Source organism: Ranitomeya variabilis, chromosome 5 (genome assembly GCF_051348905.1).
Source record: "Ranitomeya variabilis isolate aRanVar5 chromosome 5, aRanVar5.hap1, whole genome shotgun sequence".
In the NCBI taxonomy this organism is placed as follows: domain Eukaryota; kingdom Metazoa; phylum Chordata; class Amphibia; order Anura; family Dendrobatidae; genus Ranitomeya; species Ranitomeya variabilis.
In genome coordinates this window covers 624,851,794-624,872,222 of record NC_135236.1, presented here as the reverse complement: position 1 = coordinate 624,872,222, position 20,429 = coordinate 624,851,794, and the positions used below count along the sequence as shown (strand labels likewise).

Here is a 20,429-nt window from a genome sequence, read left to right as displayed (position 1 = left end):
TGGCCCCAGGCAGAGCACAGGGGCCCCAGGCAGAGCACAGGGGCCCCAGGCAGAGCACAGGGGCCCCAGGCAGCATATGGGGCCCCAGGCAGAGCACAGGGGCCCCAGGCAGCATATGGGGCCCCAGGCAGAGCACAGCGATATTTTGGACCACTGTGCGGTGTTTCAGACCCCCTGTGTGATGTCTGGGGCCCTGTTCTTAAGTATATTAAAGATTAAAGTAACGTATATTAAAGTATATTATAGATCAAATTTGACACGTTTATGAGCACCATTGAGTGATATACTCAAGAATGACATAATTTTTCAACATTTTATGGTTTCAAACTGTAAAAACTCAGAGTTTTTTTTACTTCAACCAGAAAACCTTAACGGTTCATAAAAAACTTGACTGTTCAGGATATGATAAAAGTCATAGTATTCTGAATCTTTAACTTATAAAGATACCTTTACATGGGGTGATTATTGGTTCCAGAGAGGCTTTCGGCCGATAATCGTACACATGGCTGGTGACAGGACAATACAATATAAACGTTCAAAGGTAAACACTGATCACATTAAAATCTAATATATAATTGCCTAGAATACTACTTCCGGCAATTTGTGCCAACTTCCGTGGCTTTGTCCGGAGATAATGTCCGGAGATAAGTGACGTCACCAGCGTCCTACACCCGCTCAGGGTGGACAAAGATATATGCCTTCGTGGTGCGCGGCACTTTTCTGATTGGTTGCCGCCTGCCGCGAGCGACCAATCAGAAATGTGCCGTACTGTCAAGAATTGTCAAGAGCTGGTGAGTGCAGCCATTTTTTGTTCTTTCTTACTATTATTTATTAATTGTATTATTCTTACATTTGAATAAATAAAGTATATATGGATTCTAGACTCCCGATTCTTTAGAATCGGGCTGCCATCTAGTTCTACATAATCCCTTAACAAAGAAAACGAGTGCTGTGATTGGTTGCTGCGTGCAGCTGCGTCATCACTAGTTTCTCCCTATAAACATCACACTTTTCTGTTCCTTCCTGACATCAACGGGTTAATAGCCGAAAAAACTTACAAACCCCGCCCACTGCTCGCGCGACCTCAGCTTTTGTTGTGATACGTCTCTTCCGGAATCAGATATTCACTTCCGGGTTGTGACTCGTTCCTGCGCAGGTTGCGGGTGTTTTCTATATTACACGCAGTAAACGGTGAGTGGCGGGTGTGAGTGTGAATGGCAGAGGCTGAGGGAGGCGGGTGTCAGTGGCGGGGGCTGAGGGAGGTGTCTGGCCTCATCTGTCGGTCCTGTGGAGCCCTGGTCTTCCCGCATCCTCACGTTTCCCCCAGTGCTGGCCCTAACGTGTCCCCTCACACTCCCGGGGCTGTGCCGCAGTTGTCAGTGACTGGTCTCCTGTGCAGGACGCTGTATCCTAGGGAGCAGTTCAGGAACGCTGCTTGCTGTCAGTGACCGGTCTCCTGTGCAGGACGCTGTATCCTAGGGAGCAGTTCAGGAACGCTGCTTGCTGTCAGTGACCGGTCTCCTGTGCAGGACGCTGTATCCTAGGGAGCAGTTCAGGAACGCTGCTTGCTGTCAGTGACCGGTCTCCTGTGCAGGACGCTGTATCCTAGGGAGCAGTTCAGGAACGCTGCTTGCTGTCAGTGACTGGTCTCCTGTGCAGGACGCTGTATCCTAGGGAGCAGTTCAGGAACGCTGCTTGCTGTCAGTGACCGGTCTTTTGTGCAGGACGCTGTATCCTAGTGAGCAGTTCAGGAACGCTGCTTGCTGTCAGTGACCGGTCTCCTGTGCAGGACGCTGTATCCTAGGGAGCAGTTCAGGAACGCTGCTTGCAGTCAGTGACTGCTCTGTGCAGGACGCTGTATCCTAGTGAGCAGTTATCTCCCAGCTGAGCTGCTCCCGGTGTTTAGCCCCCAGGGTGACATTTTTTTCTCTGCACCTCCTATTTGTTATGGGGAAGTCTTATCTTAATGCAGATTTACCAATAACTTGAGAGTGAACAGCCAATCCAGGAGGAGAAAGAATCAGATTTATCCATTAATATAAACTACAATTGCTTATATTCATATTTACTGTTTATTAAAGTATCACTCCAGTGTGTTTTTTTGTCTTTTTTTTATTGCATTGCTAGAGTGGTGCTTTAACTGTAAGTCCCTCGCCCCCCTTCCCAGTCTCACACTCACCTGTCATCCTCTTCATTCTTTTCCGGTGTCGGTGGAGCCCGACTCTGGCGAGAGGTGACCTGCCGGCAGCTCTAGTGTTTGCTGGAGCGTGTGAGAGATCACTTTTGAATACAAGTCCATGACCGCCTGGTTCTGGCCTCGTTCTGGCTCTCATAGACTTGTATTGAGAGCTTGTGATGTAATTTCTGACCAGTCAGAAGCTGCGCTCACAAGATGGCGCCGCAGGAGCGGAGCGGCGTCGGTAAAAGGTGAAGACGCCAGAGGGCGAGTGTATGACCGGGGTGGGCACAGGGCAGCGCCACTCCAATGCTGGAAATAAACACACGCTAGAGTAGTGCTTTAATGCAATAAAAACAACACTTCCTCTTTAATGAGCCTGAGTCGGACCCTTTTGCTGAGCCGGATGCTGCAGATCGGCAGTCACAATGCCCATCACTGATATATGTATTGCTATAGGGAAGAAGACATCGGTCTAATACCGCTGCTACCCGTCTATCTGTAGTTATATTGATCCTGTCTCACAGCACAAACACTGCCTAATTGCATTGTCTACCCTTCAAGATTCCTTACAGATCTTCCTACAGCTCAGCCAGGGCAAATGTTAGTGCTCGGCAGACTGCAGCACACCGCGGCCTAGTGTGTAGCTTTCCAGCTCAGAGCCAATATGGCTGACAATGGACATCACAGCTGATGTATATCCATAGTGCAGACAATAAACTTCTTGCCATTCATATTTTCTTATCCTATATTTTTACAGAAACGTGTCTTTTCTTTTGTTCCTGTAGTGCTGCTCAAAAATGTCTAGTGGTCCAGATGTCATTGCTGGTGGGGGAGGTGTAGATTCCTCTGGTATGGATGAGCCCAAAAAGATGACCAGGGAAGACTGGAGAAAGAAGAAGGAATTGGAAGAACAGAGAAAATTGGGAAACGCCCCGGCTGAGGTGGATGAAGAAGGGAAGTAAGTGTCCCCGGTACAGCAAAGTGTCTGTGCCCTTTGGGCTCCAGATAAGTCTTGAACTAGGCATGAATGGGACCCACAGGAGGCCCAGTGAGGCGCTGTCCTGAGCGGCATTGCCATTTCTCTCCACAGATCAGTGGTGTGGCAGTGGGTGAATCCTTACTAGCAGTCACTAGAGGCATATCTTACTGTCACCAGAACCAGTACATGAAATTACCATATTTTTTTGGACTTCAGAACACACCCCAGGTTGTGACAGCAGAAAATAGCAAAAACATATTTCCTACTAGCAAAGAGTACCATGTAGGTGTAAAGAAGTGGAGGGCCCAATATCACTAGTTGTAATTCAGTAGTGTAGACTAGGGAGGTAACAGGGCTATTGTTAGTGTTTCTGTGCATCGTGTATTACACACACACACAGCTCTGCAGCTCACACAATATGTACACTGTGCAGTGTACACTTACGCACAAAACTGCTGCATGCACACTCAGCTCTCCTACATCATAAAAAATGTACAGACACACACAACTTTATATCATCAAAACTGCACAGCTCTACTACATTAGCAAAACGCACATCTGTGCCCCAGCAGGGCATCGCACAGCTCTGCATGGCAGCACAAGGTGCAGACACTAGCATAGCTCTGCTACGTCCTGAAAACGCACACGCAGCTCTGCTACGTCCTGAAAGCGCGCACGCAGCTCTGCTACGTCCCGAAATCGCGCACGCAGCTCTGCTACTTCCCGAAATCGCGCACGCAGCTCTGCAACATCCCGAAAGCGCGCACGCAGCTCTGCTACGTCCCGAAAGCGCGCACGCAGCTCTGCTACGTCCCGAAAGCGCGCACGCAGCTCTGCTACGTCCCGAAAGCGCGCACGCAGCTCTGCTACGTCCCGAAAGCGCGCACGCAGCTCTGCTACGTCCCGAAAGCGCGCACGCAGCTCTGCTACGTCCCGAAAGCGCGCACGCAGCTCTGCTACGTCCCGAAAGCGCGCACGCAGCCCTGCTACGCCCCGAAAGCGCGCACGCAGCCCTGCTACGCCCCGAAAGCGCGCACGCAGCCCTGCTACGCCCCGAAAGCGCGCACGCAGCTCTGCTACGCCCCAAAAGCGCACACACTGTGTATACACTATCACATTTTGAAGTTCCTTCCAGGCGTATGACAGATCACATGACCCCAAATGGCCCTTAAACTACTCAGGGCCAGCAGCATTCATGCAGCTTTAGTAATGTGCAGGTCCTGAGAACGTTCTCTCCACTTTCCACCAGCCAGACTGATCAGTGACGGGCAGGAGAAAGGAGCCATTCTCTCAGCGATTGGGAAGGATGCTGTCATCATTCTCCTTGATAATAGGATACTTCCTCCAGACAACAGACACAGGATTTTTTATGGTTAAAAATTGCATCTTATAGTCTGAAATATGAGGTAATTAAAGGGGTTTTCCTCTGTTTTTAAAAGTTAATCTATGTGAGCCTAAAGTGAAATGTTGTTGTTCTTTTTTCTTTTATTACCCCATCTTCGGCCCATTGAGAATAACTTTTAAGTTTTTTGGCAACCTCTTTAAGTCCCTTTTTACTTTTTAGAAAATTGAAACTTTTTTTCTGTGTGTTCCTTTTCCAGAGATATTAATCCTCACATCCCTCAGTACATTTCTTCTGTCCCATGGTATGTGGATCCATCTAAGAGACCAACTTTAAAGCATCAGCGACCCCAAGATGAGAAGCAGAAAGAATACACACTGATGGGAGATTGGTATAAGAAAGGTGTTAAAGAGGTGAATATAGAAGATGATCTACAGTAGCATGTAAAAGTTTGGGCACCCCTGGTCAAAATTACTGTTACTGTGAACAGTTAAGCAAGTTGAGGATAGAATGATCTCTAGAAGGGCTGAAGTTAAAGATGACACATTTCCTTTGTATTTTAGGCAAAAATATATAGTTTCATCTTTTACATTTTAAAAATTACAATAAGGAAAATGGGCACATGCAAAAGTTTTGGCACCCTGCATGGTTAGCACCTAGTAGCACCCCCTTTTGTAAGTATCACAGCTTGTAAACACTTTTTATAGCCATCCAAGAGTCTTTCAATTCTTGTTTGAGGGATTTTCATCCATTCTTCCTTCGAAAATTCTTCCAGTTCTGTGAGATCCTTGTCGGCTTGCATGCACTGCTATTTTGAGGTGCTAGCCACAGATTTTCAATGATGTTCAGATCAGGGGTCTGTAAGGGCCATTGAAAAAACCTTCGGCTTGGTCCTTTTGAGGCCTATTGTGGATTTTGACATGTTAAGGATCATTATCCATTTGTAGAAGCCATCCTTTTTTCAACTTCAGCTTTTTTACAGATGGTGATATGTTTGCATCAAGAATCTGTTGAAACTTCATTATATCCATTCTTCCCTCTACCCGTGAAATGTTCCCCGTGCCATTGGTTGCATCACATCCCCAAAGTATGAGTGATCCACCCCCATGCTCAATAGTTGGCGTGATGTTCTTTTCCTGAAATTCTGTGTTCTTTTTCTCCACATTTATTATGGCCAAAGAGTTCTATTTTAACCTCATCAGTCCACAGGACTTGTTACCAGAATGCATCAGGCTTGTTTAGAAGTTCTTTTGCATAATTCTGACACTGAATTTCATGGTGAAGAAGACACATCAGAGGTTTTCTTCTGATGACTCTATCATGTTGATTATATTTGTGAAGGCGTCTTGGAACAGTAGAACTGTGAACCACAACTCCAGACTCTGCTAAATCTTACTGAAAGTGTTTTACAGTCAAGCTGGAGTTCTGATTTGCCTCTCTGGCAATCCTACAAGTAGCTTTCACTAAAATTGTGTGTTGTGTTCCAGACCTTATCTTGACCTCCACTGTTCCTATTTACCGCCATTTCTTAATTACATTTTGAAGTGAAGAAAAGGCAACCTGAAAATACTTTGCTGTCTTCTTATAGCCTTCTTCTTTCTGCACCTCCATCATTTTCAGAGTGCTAGGCAGCTGCTTAGAAGAACCCATGGCTGCAGCTTTTTGGCACAAGGTTAGAGGAGGCTGGGTTTTTATAAAGCTGGGAAATCTGCATCACCTATCCTTTACTAACGATAACAGTGAACAAGCCATAACCTTATCAGGCTAATTAAGGTCTGAAAACTTGGTCAAAGTCACACAAATCTGTAAGGGTGCCCAAAGTTTGCGTAGGCCCATTTTATTTTTTTTTGTAAGTTTTAAAATTTAAAATGACTATTTTTTGTGCCTAAAATCTAAGAGGAAATGTGTCATCGTTAACTTTAGGCCTTTTAGAGATCATTTCATCTGAAACTTGCTTAACGGTTCACAATAGCAGTAATTTTGACCAGGGGTGCCCAAATTTATACATGTCGCTGTATAGTATGTAAAGGTTTATTCCTTCTACAATTCATGTACAGTACTGCTCAGATGTTTAGCTCACACAGTGACTTTCATTGTTATTGGAATGTGCACATAAAACCCCCCCACAAAGGAACACACAAAAACAAGGAGTAAAGAAACATGTGAAACCAACCAGAATGTGTGCTACACGTAGATTCCTGGATTGGCCTTCCACCCGTCTTGTAGGAGTTTCCAGAGGTGCTGAGCACTTGTTGGCTGCTTTGTCTTCCTCTGTGGACCAACTCATCCGCTACTGTCTTGGGTTGACGTCAGGTGACTGTGGAGGATATGTCATGTGGAACGGCACTTCATTCCTCTTCATCTTGGCCACATAGCCCGTATATGGCCTGTCCTGTGGCAGCACAAATGATGCTCCTACTAAATGCACCCCAGATGGGATGGCATATTGATGCAGAATGTGGTAGCTGATATGGGTGAGTGTGTCTTGAATTTGGAATAAATTGGCAGAAAAGCAGCACCACACCATCGCACCTCCCTCTCCATGTTTCATAGTGGCCATCAACATTTAGAAACCATCCGCTCCATTTTCTACATCTCACAAGGACATGGTGGTTGGCAGCAACATTCTCACATTCTTTCTCTTTGTACCTCTTTCCAGCTCTCCACGGACTTAATATCCAGTCTGTGTTGCTTGGTCCAAACAAGTCTCTTCTTCCTGTTTGCGGTCCTCACTAATGGCTTCTTTGCAGAAATTAGACCATTAAGGCTTGTTTTCATGACTGCACCGGAGTATAATTTCAAGGTTGTAGCAATTCCCCAGATTGACTGATTTTCTTGTTGTAAAGGGAATCTTATCAGCAGAATTTCATCCCCAAAATTACTTATATGTGCATTCGGTTCTTTCAAAGACCAGCCCAGCCTCCTCCTTTTTTTGACTGATAGTCTCTATGCTGTGTGACTCTGGCAAAGGAGCTGTCTGTCAAGCTAGAGGAGGCGGCGCTGTTCCAGCAATAGAGCCGGAGTGACAGAGGCTCTCAATCTGCAATAGCCCTTTAGGCTCATTTGTATATCCATTCATATGGTGATTTCTCAGTAACAGAGGACCGAACTGGCCATGTAAAGGTATTGCTGGACTTGTCATGCACATATACCGTAAATAGTTTGGGGTGTGTAGTCCTGCTGACAGATTCCCTTTAAATGAAGGATGGATGGTTATTTCCTTTTATTTAGTTGAGTAGTTCTTGATATATTCTGGCTTAGGTGTGGAATATGGCTCATCACTGTATGGGACTGTGTACCAACACTGCCTCTGAAAAACACATCCCATGGGTGTAAAGCCTTTCTGAAGGCCGGTGAGTCCACATATGAAGTCATACCTGTTTATTGGTAGCCATTCCAGGTGTTGACCTGATGAAACTTCTTGAAAGAATCCCAAGGGGATCCAAATCTGTTATCAGAGTAAAATAATAAAAGGGAAGTACTTTTGAAGAATCTAAGGTTTAACACCCCTCTTTACTCCTTGTTTCCATGTGTTCCTCCATGGCTTTGCTGCCTTCAGTCTGAATTGTGCACACTCCAATAAGAGGGAAATCCGTTGCATGATCAGGCGAGTCCAGTCCTTTGCCCGGTGCTGTAAGTGCTTAGTGTTGTGTGAGGTTTATAGTCGTCGTTGCTTCCGGTACGGTTTGAGCTTTGATATTTGAAGTTTCCACTTATTCAGGTCTCGTGAGCCACAAGCTTCTGCACAACTCTAGAAAAATGTTCATCCGGTGAAAACCTTGTGTAGTCTGCATGCACAAGCCACCGCATGGATTACTTACGGGGCAATACAACAGTCTTTACCTCTTTTCACCCTTTAGGGCACAATTGCTACAAAATATCGCCAAGGGGCTTGTGAAAACTGTGGCGCCATGACTCATAAGAAAAAAGACTGCTTTGAGGTAAGTCGGCTTTATTATTTACGCTGCTCTTCTGTTGCCAAGTTTAGAAAATCCGATAGTTGTATAACAGTTTTCTAGTCTTTAGTTACAACATCCACTACACTGTTTTCAGGTTTACTTTTTATACAGTAAATATTTTTTGGCTAAAATTAGAAGACTCAGTATCTCGATTGTTTGGCTCTAATAAAACTCTGATTGTATGTTTTAGTTCTTGACTGTTATAATATTTCTTTACCAGAGACCTCGAAGAGTCGGAGCGAAATTCAACGGAGCTAACATTGCCCATGATGAGTTTGAGCAACCGCAGCTTATGCTTGACTACGACGGCAAGAGAGATCGATGGAATGGGTACAATCCGGAGGAACATATGAGAATTGTTGAGGAACATGCCAAAGTTGACCTGGTATGCTGATGTTCTCTTTTTCAGATCACTCTACTAACAATCTAATGTGTCATGCTGCAGCTTTTTTATTCTTATCATTTTCAAGATGCTTCTTCGTATTGGCATACCTCAAGTGTTTATACAAAACCTAAATGAATCCCTTTCTTGCTTGTCCCTACTTTATGTTTCAAGGCAAAACGTACATTGAAGGCTCAAAAGCTTCAGGAGGAATTGGCTTCAGGAAAACTTTCCGAACAAGTGGTAAGGAAAATTAAGTTGTCCAAGTATATTTTAATGTCTCTTCTATATTATTATATATATTTTTAATTTAAAACATTAATACTTTTACAATTTTTGATTTGTTGCAAAACCTTTTTTTTTTTTTTACACATTCCTTTTAAGAGGAATTAAAGGAGTTGTTAGTATCCTGAAATGTGTAACGTTTATTGCTGTACCTTCCGTCGTTTTCTTGCTCTAAGATCCGGACAATTCAGAGTCGCTAGTCAAGTGCATGTAAGTCAAAAGTAAATATGTACCCCCTACCCCATCTATAGTCCTTCCTACCCTACTGTTCCAGAGTCAGGGATCGTAAATGACAGTACAGGGATAAATGAACCTAGGGAGGCATCTCACATGCACAGAATTTTTACTTTCACTGACGCCGGTGCAGAGGGGTGTGAGGGATTATGGGGGGGTGTAGGAGTGAATATTTACTTTTGATTTACATACATCTCACTTCTAAATTGTCCGGAGATTACAGCAAGAAAATAACTGAAATGGAATGATAGGGTTAATTCTGCACTCCGGTAATCAAAGATGGAAGAGGAGACCAGTATCCAGGAATGTGGTTTATTTGTCACCACGTTTCGAAGTTCCAGACTTCATCAGGACAATCCACTGTGGTTTGTCCCGATGAAAATATTTGAAACTTTGAAACGCGGTGACAAATAAACCGCATTTCTGGATACTGTTCCCCTTTCTCCTACGTATCATTGGGGGACACAGGACGAATGGGTGTTATGCTGCTGCCACCAGGAGGACACTAAGTTAAACACACACAAAAGATTAACTCCTCCCCTGCAGTATACACCCACAGGCTGGACAATCCAGAGCCAGTTCTTACTTAGTGTCTCAGGAGGCACTTGGGTCCTCAGGACCCCACCAATTTTTGTTTTTAACGGAAGGGAGCGACAGGCAAATTTTCAGCTCTGATCTCTCCCGCACCAACAACGGGCAAGTACATGGAGCGTTCCTCCTGTATCCTTTCCCGCGACGATGGATGCCAGCCCTGGCTCACTTTCCAGTGTGGCGACGGTTCCTTAGCGTTCCGATCTCCCTCCCTCCCTCCCTGTCAGGCGACCACGGGGACTAATCATCCACCTAAGTTTCCTGGAGCCAGGGCACAGCCGGACAGAATGCCATGGCGTCCGTGCAGCCGCCCACTGCATCACCACTGAACATAGCGGATGTTGCACGGCGGCAGAAGCTCTCCACCCTCTCCCTACTAAGGTGAAGGTGGATGGAGCATCGGCCCCATCGCACAAGGTAAGTGCGGGGGCCGACCAGCTGACAGGGGACCGCCCGTTCAGGGATCCCTTATCCTTTTTCTAATGCGGCAGCCGCGGGGCAGCTTTATAATGGAGGCATGGCGGGCAATCCGGCGCTCTGTTAGGGCGGTGGCACAGTTTACCGGCCCTGGGCCGGACTCCAACACGGACAATCAGACTCCCTCCCTCATACAGCAGGATGGTGGTGGCAATGGCAGCGTTCCGACGCGCATAGCAGGGAATCCACCGCCCGCCCACGACACGCCCCCCTCCCTCTCTCTCTCTCTCTCTCTGGGCGCTTCTCGTTCCCGAGAAGCGCCCTTCTCACATCTCGGCGGCCATCTTGGACCAGGAAGTGCCCTGGCGGCTCTGCAGCACCACAGCGCACAGGACCTCAGGATCTCCCTGCCAAGCACCGCAGAACTTGGTGAGACGCACTCAGTAGGATTGTCTCTTCCCCTGCCAGTACGCTCACTTTATGGCAAAGATGTCACAGTCTAAGCAAAAACGGACTGGAAAGACCCACTCTGTTATTTTTGCTGTGTGCACCTCCTGCAAGGTATCTCTGCCCCGAGGTCACACTACCCCGCTGTGCTCCGCCTGCGAAATGTCTGCGGCACAGGATACTCCGGCGTCTGACCCGGAATGTAGTGAGCCTAGTACCCCCGCATGGGCGTCCTCCCTTGCTCGATCTGTGGCATCCTTGGAAAGGACGATACAGTCCCTCCGTGACCCGTCCCTTACCCAGGGCGCTTCCACGGATGATGTAACGCGGCCTAAAAACCCCTCTCGGCCTAGAGGTCGTACCGTTTCCAGAAGCCCTCTCTCATCTAGAAAGAAGTCCAGGGTAATATCTCCGGTCCGTGATCAGCCCTCCGGCTCAGAGAGCGAAGTCTCTCGTCACTCATCCCCAGCTCATAGCAGGGAATCCTTTCTGGACGACGCATCCAGCGTGTCCTGTTCCCCAGAGTATCGTCACGACCAAGAGACCCTAGATTCTCTCATAGACTCAGTAAGTCAGACGCTACAGTTAGAGGAGGAAACCCCGTCCAAGGCGGTTCATCCCGTGTCATTCGGGCGAACCACAAAGGCTCATAGATTTTTTCCTACGCATCCTCAATTCAAGGACATTGTCGATCTCCACAGAGTCCGTCCGGATAAACGCTTCTCAGGTCAGAAGGCTATGCAATTGAAGTATCCGTTTGCTCAGGACCTTGCTAAGGAGTGGTCTCAGTCACCCTCCGTGGACCCGCCAGTGTCGCGGCTAGCCACCAAGGCGGTTCTATCCTCCTCCGAGGGCGCGTCCATCAAGCATCCCACTGATAGACAAATTGACCAGATGGCTCGCTCGGCTTTTGAAGCTTCCTCGGCTTCTCTCTTCCCTTCTTTTGCCGCCACATGGGTTGCAAAAACCATGACCCATTGGGCCGAGTCTTTAGCCTCTACAGCACTACACGCCGACTTACCCCCCGAGGTTTCACACCTGGCCACTCAGATTGCCAGAGCGGGGGACTTTGTAGTTTCCGCATCCTTAGACGCGGCCAACTGTGCCTCACAGGCAGCGGCCAATGCTGTCACGATCCGCAGATCCCTTTGGCTCAGGGACTGGAAAGCGGACTCAGGATCCAAAAAATCTCTCACGTCCCTTCCATACCAGGGCGAACGCCTTTTTGGGGACAAACTAGATAAAATAATCGCAGACTCCACAGGGGGAAAGAGCAAATTCCTTCCCCAGCAACGGACCTTTCGCCCCTTTCGCAACCAACAGGGACGAGGCCGATACTTCCGTTTCGGTTCCAATTGGTCCAATCCTCCCTCCGCGCCACCCGGCGCCGGGAGAGGTCAGCGCAAGGACAGAACCTCCCAGCCATCTTACAAACCTTCTCCCTCTTGGAGAGGCAGACCCAGACAACAGGGGTCCAGGGGGCCCAGACCTAACAGGTCTCCACCTCAATGACTCTTGGCAGACGCCAAAGGACACCGACAGAGTTGGCGGCCGCCTACTCTTCTTTCGGGACGCGTGGCTCTCGGTAGTTCCCGACCGATGGGTCCGCGAACTGGTATCCTTCGGTTACAAGATAGAGTTTGTCTCTCTTCCCCCATCTCGTTTCTTCCAGTCCCCTCCTCCCAGAGCAAGGGTCCGTCAGTATTTTCAGGCCATAAGATCGCTATGGGAAGACGGGGTCATCATCCCGGTACCTCAGAACGAGAGGTACCAAGGTTTCTATTCCAATCTTTTCATTGTACCAAAGAAGGACGGCTCAGTACGTCCAATATTGGACCTCAAGCTCCTCAACAAGTACGTCCGTGTACGTCAATTCCGTATGGAGTCCCTCCGCTCGGTAATTGCCTCTCTGGAAGAGGGCGAGTTCCTTGCATCTCTAGATGTTCAAGACGCTTACTTGCACATTCCCATCCTACCGTCTCATCAGCGCTTCCTCCGCTTCGCGGTCCAGGGGCACCATTTTCAGTTTGTCGCCCTACCTTTCGGGCTGGCCACTGCTCCTCGGGTGTTCACCAAGGTCATGGCAGCTGCCGTGGCCATTCTACATGCTCGAGGCATAGTGGTGTTGCCCTACTTGGACGACATCCTCATAAAAGGCCCCTCTTTCCGGTCCTGTTCAGAAGCGGTAGACGTCACTATAAATACCTTTTTGCGCCTGGGCTGGAAAATCAATTTCAAAAAATCTTCCCCAGTCCCGGCCCAAACCATATCCTACCTGGGAATGATCTTAGACTCCTCTCAGGGTCTAGTACTTTTGCCTCCGGAAAAGGTATCCACTCTTCAGAGAGAAGTCCGGAAGCTTACTCAACCTCGCTCTCACTCCCTACGCTTCTCCATGAGGGTACTCGGCAGGATGGTGGCGGCAATGGAGGCAGTGCCCTTTGCGGTTTTTCACCTCCGTCCCTTACAACACGCCATTCTGGCAGTATGGGACAGGAATCCCGCCTCGCTCGACCGCCGTCTCCTTCTCTCTCGCCCAATCAGACAGTCCCTCAGGTGGTGGACCAAGAGGTCCTCCCTGACTCGGGGGAAGTCTTTCCTTCCGGTGCACTGGCTGGTTGTCACAACGGACGCCAGTCTCCTCGGCTGGGGTGCAGTGTTCCAGCGCCACTCGACTCAGGGTCGCTGGTCTCCGCAGGAGTCCCAGCTGCCCATCAATATCCTAGAGATTCGGGCAATCAGACTGGCTCTCCATCATTTTCAGCCGTTCCTCTCCGGCCGTGCGGTCAGAGTCCAGTCCGACAACGCCACTGCGGTAGCCTACATCAACCGCCAAGGGGGCACTCGCAGCAAGGCGGCCATGGTCGAGGTGACGCTAATTCTCCGCTGGGCCGAGACACATCATTCCATACTCTCAGCAGTTTTTATCCCAGGCGTGGAAAACTGGGAAGCGGACTTTCTCAGTCGCCACAGCCTCGATCCCGGAGAGTGGTCTCTCCATCCCGCAATCTTTCACCAGATATGCTCTCGATGGGGGACCCCGGACGTGGACCTAATGGCAAATCAAAATATAAAAGAGGGACAGCACCACAGCAGTTGTGAAGACGAAAAAATCACGTTTTTATTCCACCTCCTGCAACGTTTCGGTCCGCAGACCTTTTTCAAGCATGACATAAAAGCACTCCAACCACCATTATATATCATTAATCCTGCCCCAGCAATTGACTCACAGCCAATAGGACGGTTCAGTACAAACAGAACAGATATAGATTACACCAAAACCATGACAATACAGTTAAAAATTCATAAACTATACATAGCCCACCACATATAATCACCCCCCACAAGGTTACAGCCTCCCTGATCGCTCTTTTAATATACAATATCTCCAAAAAAGCCAAATATAAAACCCCACGTTCTATTTGTGTACACCGGCGATCGCACCAATCCATTCAATGCGTCCACCCCTGCCATAGTAACGGGGCGTGTCCATGATTACGCTGGTCCAATCGCATCAACAGGAGTCCAGCATAGCAGATAGACGTCATATCACCGGCATGCAACGCTCTTTCCAGCAACCGCTCTGTAATGCGCATGTCCGTGACATCATCTTCCCTTCACTCCTCTGTGCGCAAGTCACCATTCAGGATTCCACACCTATCCAGCGCCGGGAAACACAGCGCAGCTGCGCACATTCTACAACCTTCCAGCGCCGGAAAACACAGCGCAACAGCGTACATTTCATGGAGATCTCCTCCAATAGCATCTCGAGATCCCAGATATGTACAAAAATTGGTCTAACCCATAATCCAGGAGCTTCAAGATATTTCACTATTTCAGGTCCATAGGCAGGGAACAAACTCAACCACATCTCATGGACCTGAAATGAGAAATCACATGTACAAGGAGAAACCAACATAGAAATCTATGCAATAAATAAAGGCTTGAAGGGACATACATTATCATAGAATTATAATGCATAAATATATTCCAATGGAGGTACATATACATATATATAGTTAATCATAAACCATCATAACATCATTATCTCTATATAGAGTCACCCATGGAAAAAATAAATGCAAAATGTCCCCAATGGAGGGTAATCTCATAATACTGGGGCTATTCCAATACATATCTTAAAACACTATATAACAGAGGTTAAAAACAAAATTACACCGACGAGAGGCTACAGTAGAGCACCAGAGCGTTTACAAAAGACAACCCTGTGGATAGTCGATATTTAAACCCCTAGGGGAGAGTGTATCCAACTCATATATCCATTTCAGCTCTTTTCTTTTAAGCAGAGAAATCCGATCCCCCCCACGTCTGAGCATTGGTACATTGTCAATAACACGATACCTAAGTTGGTTAATTGAGTGTCCCAAGTCATGAAAATGTCGGGGTACTGGGAGGTCAATGAGTTTTTTTCTTATCGTACTTTTGTGTTTAGAAATTCTCGCTCTGACCTCCATTGTGGTCTCCCCTACATAGTAGAGGCCACACGGGCAGCTCAAGACATAGACCACATAACTGCTTGTGCAAGTGTACCGTTTATATATAGCATATTTCTTCCCAGTATGGGGGTGATGAAATGATGCCCCCTTCAGAAGATTGTTGCAACTAGCACAGCCGAGACATGGGAAATTACCCATGCTCGGACGACTCAAAGTGGTCTGTAGATCTATCCTTGAACTACCCACATCAGAGGTCACCAACTTGTCCTTCAAACTCCTATTCCTCTTATACGAAAATAAAGGAGGAGATTGAAACTCATTAACATTCCCATGTCCCCTACTCAGTACCGACCAATGACTCCGAATAATTTCTGAGATCCGTCCACTTTGATTATTAAAAGTTGTAACAAATGGAATCCTCCTTGCCAAAACAGGAGCCACCCTGGGGGTCAGGAGCTCATCCCTGTTTTTACTCAATGTTTTTAATTTAAATTTGTCCAAATCTCTCCTTGGATATCCTCTCATTAGAAATTTTTGACACATTTCATTCAATCTAGTGTCTATTCTGGACTCATCAGAGACGATTCTCCTGACCCTCAGGAGTTGGCTCCATGGCAAAGACTCCACCATTTTACGTGGATGTTCGCTAGTGAAATATAACAGATTGTTTCTGTCGGTCTGTTTAACAAATAGGTCAGTATGTAACAACCCCTCATGCTTGTAAACATTCGTATCGAGAAACTGTATACTTGTCTGAGAGCTCTCCATGGTGAAACCCAAGCCCGGATGGATGTTATTCAAAAAGGAATGGAACCGCACAAGCTCATCATACCCTCCATCCCAAATTAGGAAAATGTCGTCGATGTAGCGCCGCCAGCCCCTGACATGACTCCAAAACGGTGACTTGTACACATGCTCGCCCTCCAGGACAGCCATATAGATATTAGCATAGGTGGGGGCCACATTGGACCCCATGGCTGTCCCGCGGCGCTGAAGGAAAAATTCATCACCGAAGAGGAAAAAATTCCTCCCCAGGATGAACTCCAACAGCGTCAGGGCGAACCGTGTACAGTCAGGAGCCATGCCGGAGCCGGCCAGCGCCACATCGACGGCAGATAATCCCCTCGTATGTTCAATGGATGTGTACAATGATGTCACATCAAATGACACTAACCATGTCGTCTCACTGACCTGTACACCCTGCAAGGATCTAATGAAATCACTTGTATCCTTAACGTAGGATGGTGCTGCAATCGCAAATTTCCTCAGCAAGTGATCCAGAAAAATTGCTACTTTATTACAAAGGGACCCCCTACCCGATACAATCGGGCGACCAGGGGGTCTTTGTAGATCCTTATGAATCTTAGGCAGGGTGTACAGGACAGGAACCACTGGATGTTCTACTTTAAGATATTTAGCCAGTTTATCATCGATTAGGCCGCTAATAAGCGCATCCTCAATAATCCCATCCAACTCCAATTTAAACCTCTGGGCTGGGTTCACCTGGAGCCTCTCGTAGACATTCATGTCAGCAAGTTGTGATTTAATTTCCTCCACATAATATGTGGTGTCCATCACCACCAAGGCTCCGCCTTTGTCGGCCGCCTTGATGGTGATGGATTTATTGTTCTTCAAGACATCAATCTCCCTACGCTCTGCATACGTTAGGTTTGGACGGCCATTACCATAACCACTGCCATTACCACCATATTTAAGTCTGGCTACATCAGCCTTTACCAATTTACAGAAGGTCTCCACAACAGGATCCTGAACAGGAGGCACAAAATCACTTTTGTTGAAGAGACCCAATTCATCAAGGGAAAGCTGTGTCTTAGAACCTGGTGTCACCACCCTCTCTTTCCCTGAAAAGAATGCCGCTAATTTTAACCGTCTGAAGAACAAATACAAATCATTGTCAATGTTAAACCAATTCGCATTACTTGAAGGGCAAAACGAAAGCCCCTTAGAAAGCACTCTGACCTGCAAATTAGAAAGGGTTAATGAAGAAATATTTACCACCAAGGAGGATCTCTCATTCATCTCTTCTTCCCCTTGGATCTCGTCGTCAGGCCTTGTTTCTCTCTTTCTGTGCTTCTTGCCACCCCTGTGGCCCCTCCGCCTCCTTGGGCCGTCCTATTGGCTGTATTGTCATGGTTTTGGTGTAATCTATATCTGTTCTGTTTGTACTGAACCGTCCTATTGGCTGTGAGTCAATTGCTGGGGCGGGATTAATGATATATAATGGTGGTTGGAGTGCTTTTATGTCATGCTTGAAAAAGGTCTGCGGACCGAAACGTTGCAGGAGGTGGAATAAAAACGTGATTTTTTCGTCTTCACAACTGCTGTGGTGCTGTCCCTCTTTTATATTTTGATTTGGACTTGGATACCGGGATGGATCCCCTGGTAAGGACGTGCACCCCTATATCCATAGAGATATGTAGTTTTTAAACTTATTTATACGGGTGCGGCTAGACCAGTGTTCTATTGGTCTTGCTTGGTTGGGTCCTGTCTGGCCTGCATCCGTGGCCTCGTTTTTTGGCTTTTTTTAGGCTTTTTTTGCCTTGTTATACTTTTTAAATATGGATACATGTGCTGGTGTGAGCAGTGGAGAGCCAGCATCCACCTGTTTTCATTACACCGACGAAGATGCTTTGAGGATCATATCGAGCGCAGAGGGGGATAACTCCTATTTGAAACAACCATCTGTGGAAATATTGAAAACGAGATGGGAGGCAGAAAAGAAAAAGATAATCTCATTGGAGTTGCATGCAGGTACATTGGTGGAGTATTTCAAGGCTAAGAGAATCCCGAGGGGATTAAGGCCTAATTTGAGACCCACCCTGCTGCCGAATAATATACAATTCTGTGCAAAGTTTGAGGCAATTGGTAACAAATATGCCTTTGATATTATGCTGCTGAATATTGAGTTTTTAAAGAAAGAAATTGAAACTCTGAGAATTAAGCAGGAGGAGACAAAGAATGCCATTTTATCCATTGTAACAGCTGATGAATATGGCCACATTAATTCCGGAATGGAAGAGAAATTAGCCAAATTTAGGACCGGATTAGAAGATATCAAAAGATCCAAATGGCATAGAGATTTGGAGGATTACGGCAGTGGCAGGATCTATGGTTGGCAATTTAAGAACTCTGTATCAAATAAGCCAACATCGGGATATGGACGCCCTAGGGGTGCTCCCAGAAAAATGAGGAGACCTCGTAGAGAACCCAATGTACAGGCATCCTTTGGTTTCACAGGTGGAGAATCGGACTCTACAGATGAAGGAGGAGTGGTGAATTCAACCCATTTTTTGTCCAAGGAACCAACGACGGCCCAAGGAGGCGGAGGGGCCACAGGGGTGGCAAGAAGCACAGAAAGAGAGAAACAAGGCCTGACGACGAGATCCAAGGGGAAGAAGAGATGAATGAGAGATCCTCCTTGGTGGTAAATATTTCTTCATTAACCCTTTCTAATTTGCAGGTCAGAGTGCTTTCTAAGGGGCTTTCGTTTTGCCCTTCAAGTAATGCGAATTGGTTTAACATTGACAATGATTTGTATTTGTTCTTCAGACGGTTAAAATTAGCGGCATTCTTTTCAGGGAAAGAGAGGGTGGTGACACCAGGTTCTAAGACACAGCTTTCCCTTGATGAATTGGGTCTCTTCAACAAAAGTGATTTTGTGCCTCCTGTTCAGGATCCTGTTGTGGAGACCTTCTGTAAATTGGTAAAGGCTGATGTAGCCAGACTTAAATATGGTGGTAATGGCAGTGGTTATGGTAATGGCCGTCCAAACCTAACGTATGCAGAGCGTAGGGAGATTGATGTCTTGAAGAACAATAAATCCATCACCATCAAGGCGGCCGACAAAGGCGGAGCCTTGGTGGTGATGGACACCACATATTATGTGGAGGAAATTAAATCACAACTTGCTGACATGAATGTCTACGAGAGGCTCCAGGTGAACCCAGCCCAGAGGTTTAAATTGGAGTTGGATGGGATTATTGAGGATGCGCTTATTAGCGGCCTAATCGATGATAAACTGGCTAAATATCTTAAAGTAGAACATCCAGTGGTTCCTGTCCTGTACACCCTGCCTAAGATTCATAAGGATCTACAAAAACCCCCTGGTCGCCCGATTGTATCGGGTAGGGGGTCCCTTTGTAATAAAGTAGCAATTTTTCTGGATCACTTGCTGAGGAAATTTGCGATTGCAGCACCATCCTACGTTAAGGATACAAGTGATTTCATTAGATCCTTGCAGGGTGTACAGGTCAGTGAGACGACATGGTTAGTGTCATTTGATGTGACATCATTGTACACATCCATTGAACATACGAGGGGATTATCTGCCGTCGATGTGGCGCTGGCCGGCTCCGGCATGGCTCCTGACTGTACACGGTTCGCCCTGACGCTGTTGGAGTTCATCCTGGGGAGGAATTTTTTCCTCTTCGGTGATGAATTTTTCCTTCAGCGCCGCGGGACAGCCATGGGGTCCAATGTGGCCCCCACCTATGCTAATATCTATATGGCTGTCCTGGAGGGCGAGCATGTGTACAAGTCACCGTTTTGGAGTCATGTCAGGGGCTGGCGGCGCTACATCGACGACATTTTCCTAATTTGGGATGGAGGGTATGATGAGCTTGTGCGGTTCCATTCCTTTTTGAATAACATCCATCCGGGCTTGGGTTTCACCATGGAGAGCTCTCAGACAAGTATACAGTTTCTCGATACGAATGTTTACAAGCATGAGGGGTTGTTACATACTGACCTATTTGTTAAACAGACCGACAGAAACAATCTGTTATATTTCACTAGCGAACATCCACGTAAAATGGTGGAGTCTTTGCCATGGAGCCAACTCCTGAGGGTCAGGAGAATCGTCTCTGATGAGTCCAGAATAGACACTAGATTGAATGAAATGTGTCAAAAATTTCTAATGAGAGGATATCCAAGGAGAGATTTGGACAAATTTAAATTAAAAACATTGAGTAAAAACAGGGATGAGCTCCTGACCCCCAGGGTGGCTCCTGTTTTGGCAAGGAGGATTCCATTTGTTACAACTTTTAATAATCAAAGTGGACGGATCTCAGAAATTATTCGGAGTCATTGGTCGGTACTGAGTAGGGGACATGGGAATGTCAATGAGTTTCAATCTCC

General features: G+C 46.8%; 1 protein-coding gene across 1 annotated transcript in view; it reads left to right on the top strand.

Annotated features, from left to right (window-relative positions):
- Positions 1-1,054: 1,054 nt before the first annotated feature.
- Positions 1,055-20,429, top strand: part of SLU7 (spliceosome associated SLU7) — a 43,224-nt gene continuing 23,849 nt past the window's right edge. Inside the window, exons 1-6 of the mRNA XM_077266123.1 lie at positions 1,055-1,191; positions 2,965-3,137; positions 4,760-4,913; positions 8,361-8,441; positions 8,680-8,844; positions 9,016-9,084. Coding sequence (XP_077122238.1) covers positions 2,977-3,137; positions 4,760-4,913; positions 8,361-8,441; positions 8,680-8,844; positions 9,016-9,084 — 630 coding nt within the window. The 5' untranslated portion in view covers positions 1,055-1,191; positions 2,965-2,976. The remainder of the gene's footprint in view (positions 1,192-2,964; positions 3,138-4,759; positions 4,914-8,360; positions 8,442-8,679; positions 8,845-9,015; positions 9,085-20,429) is intronic.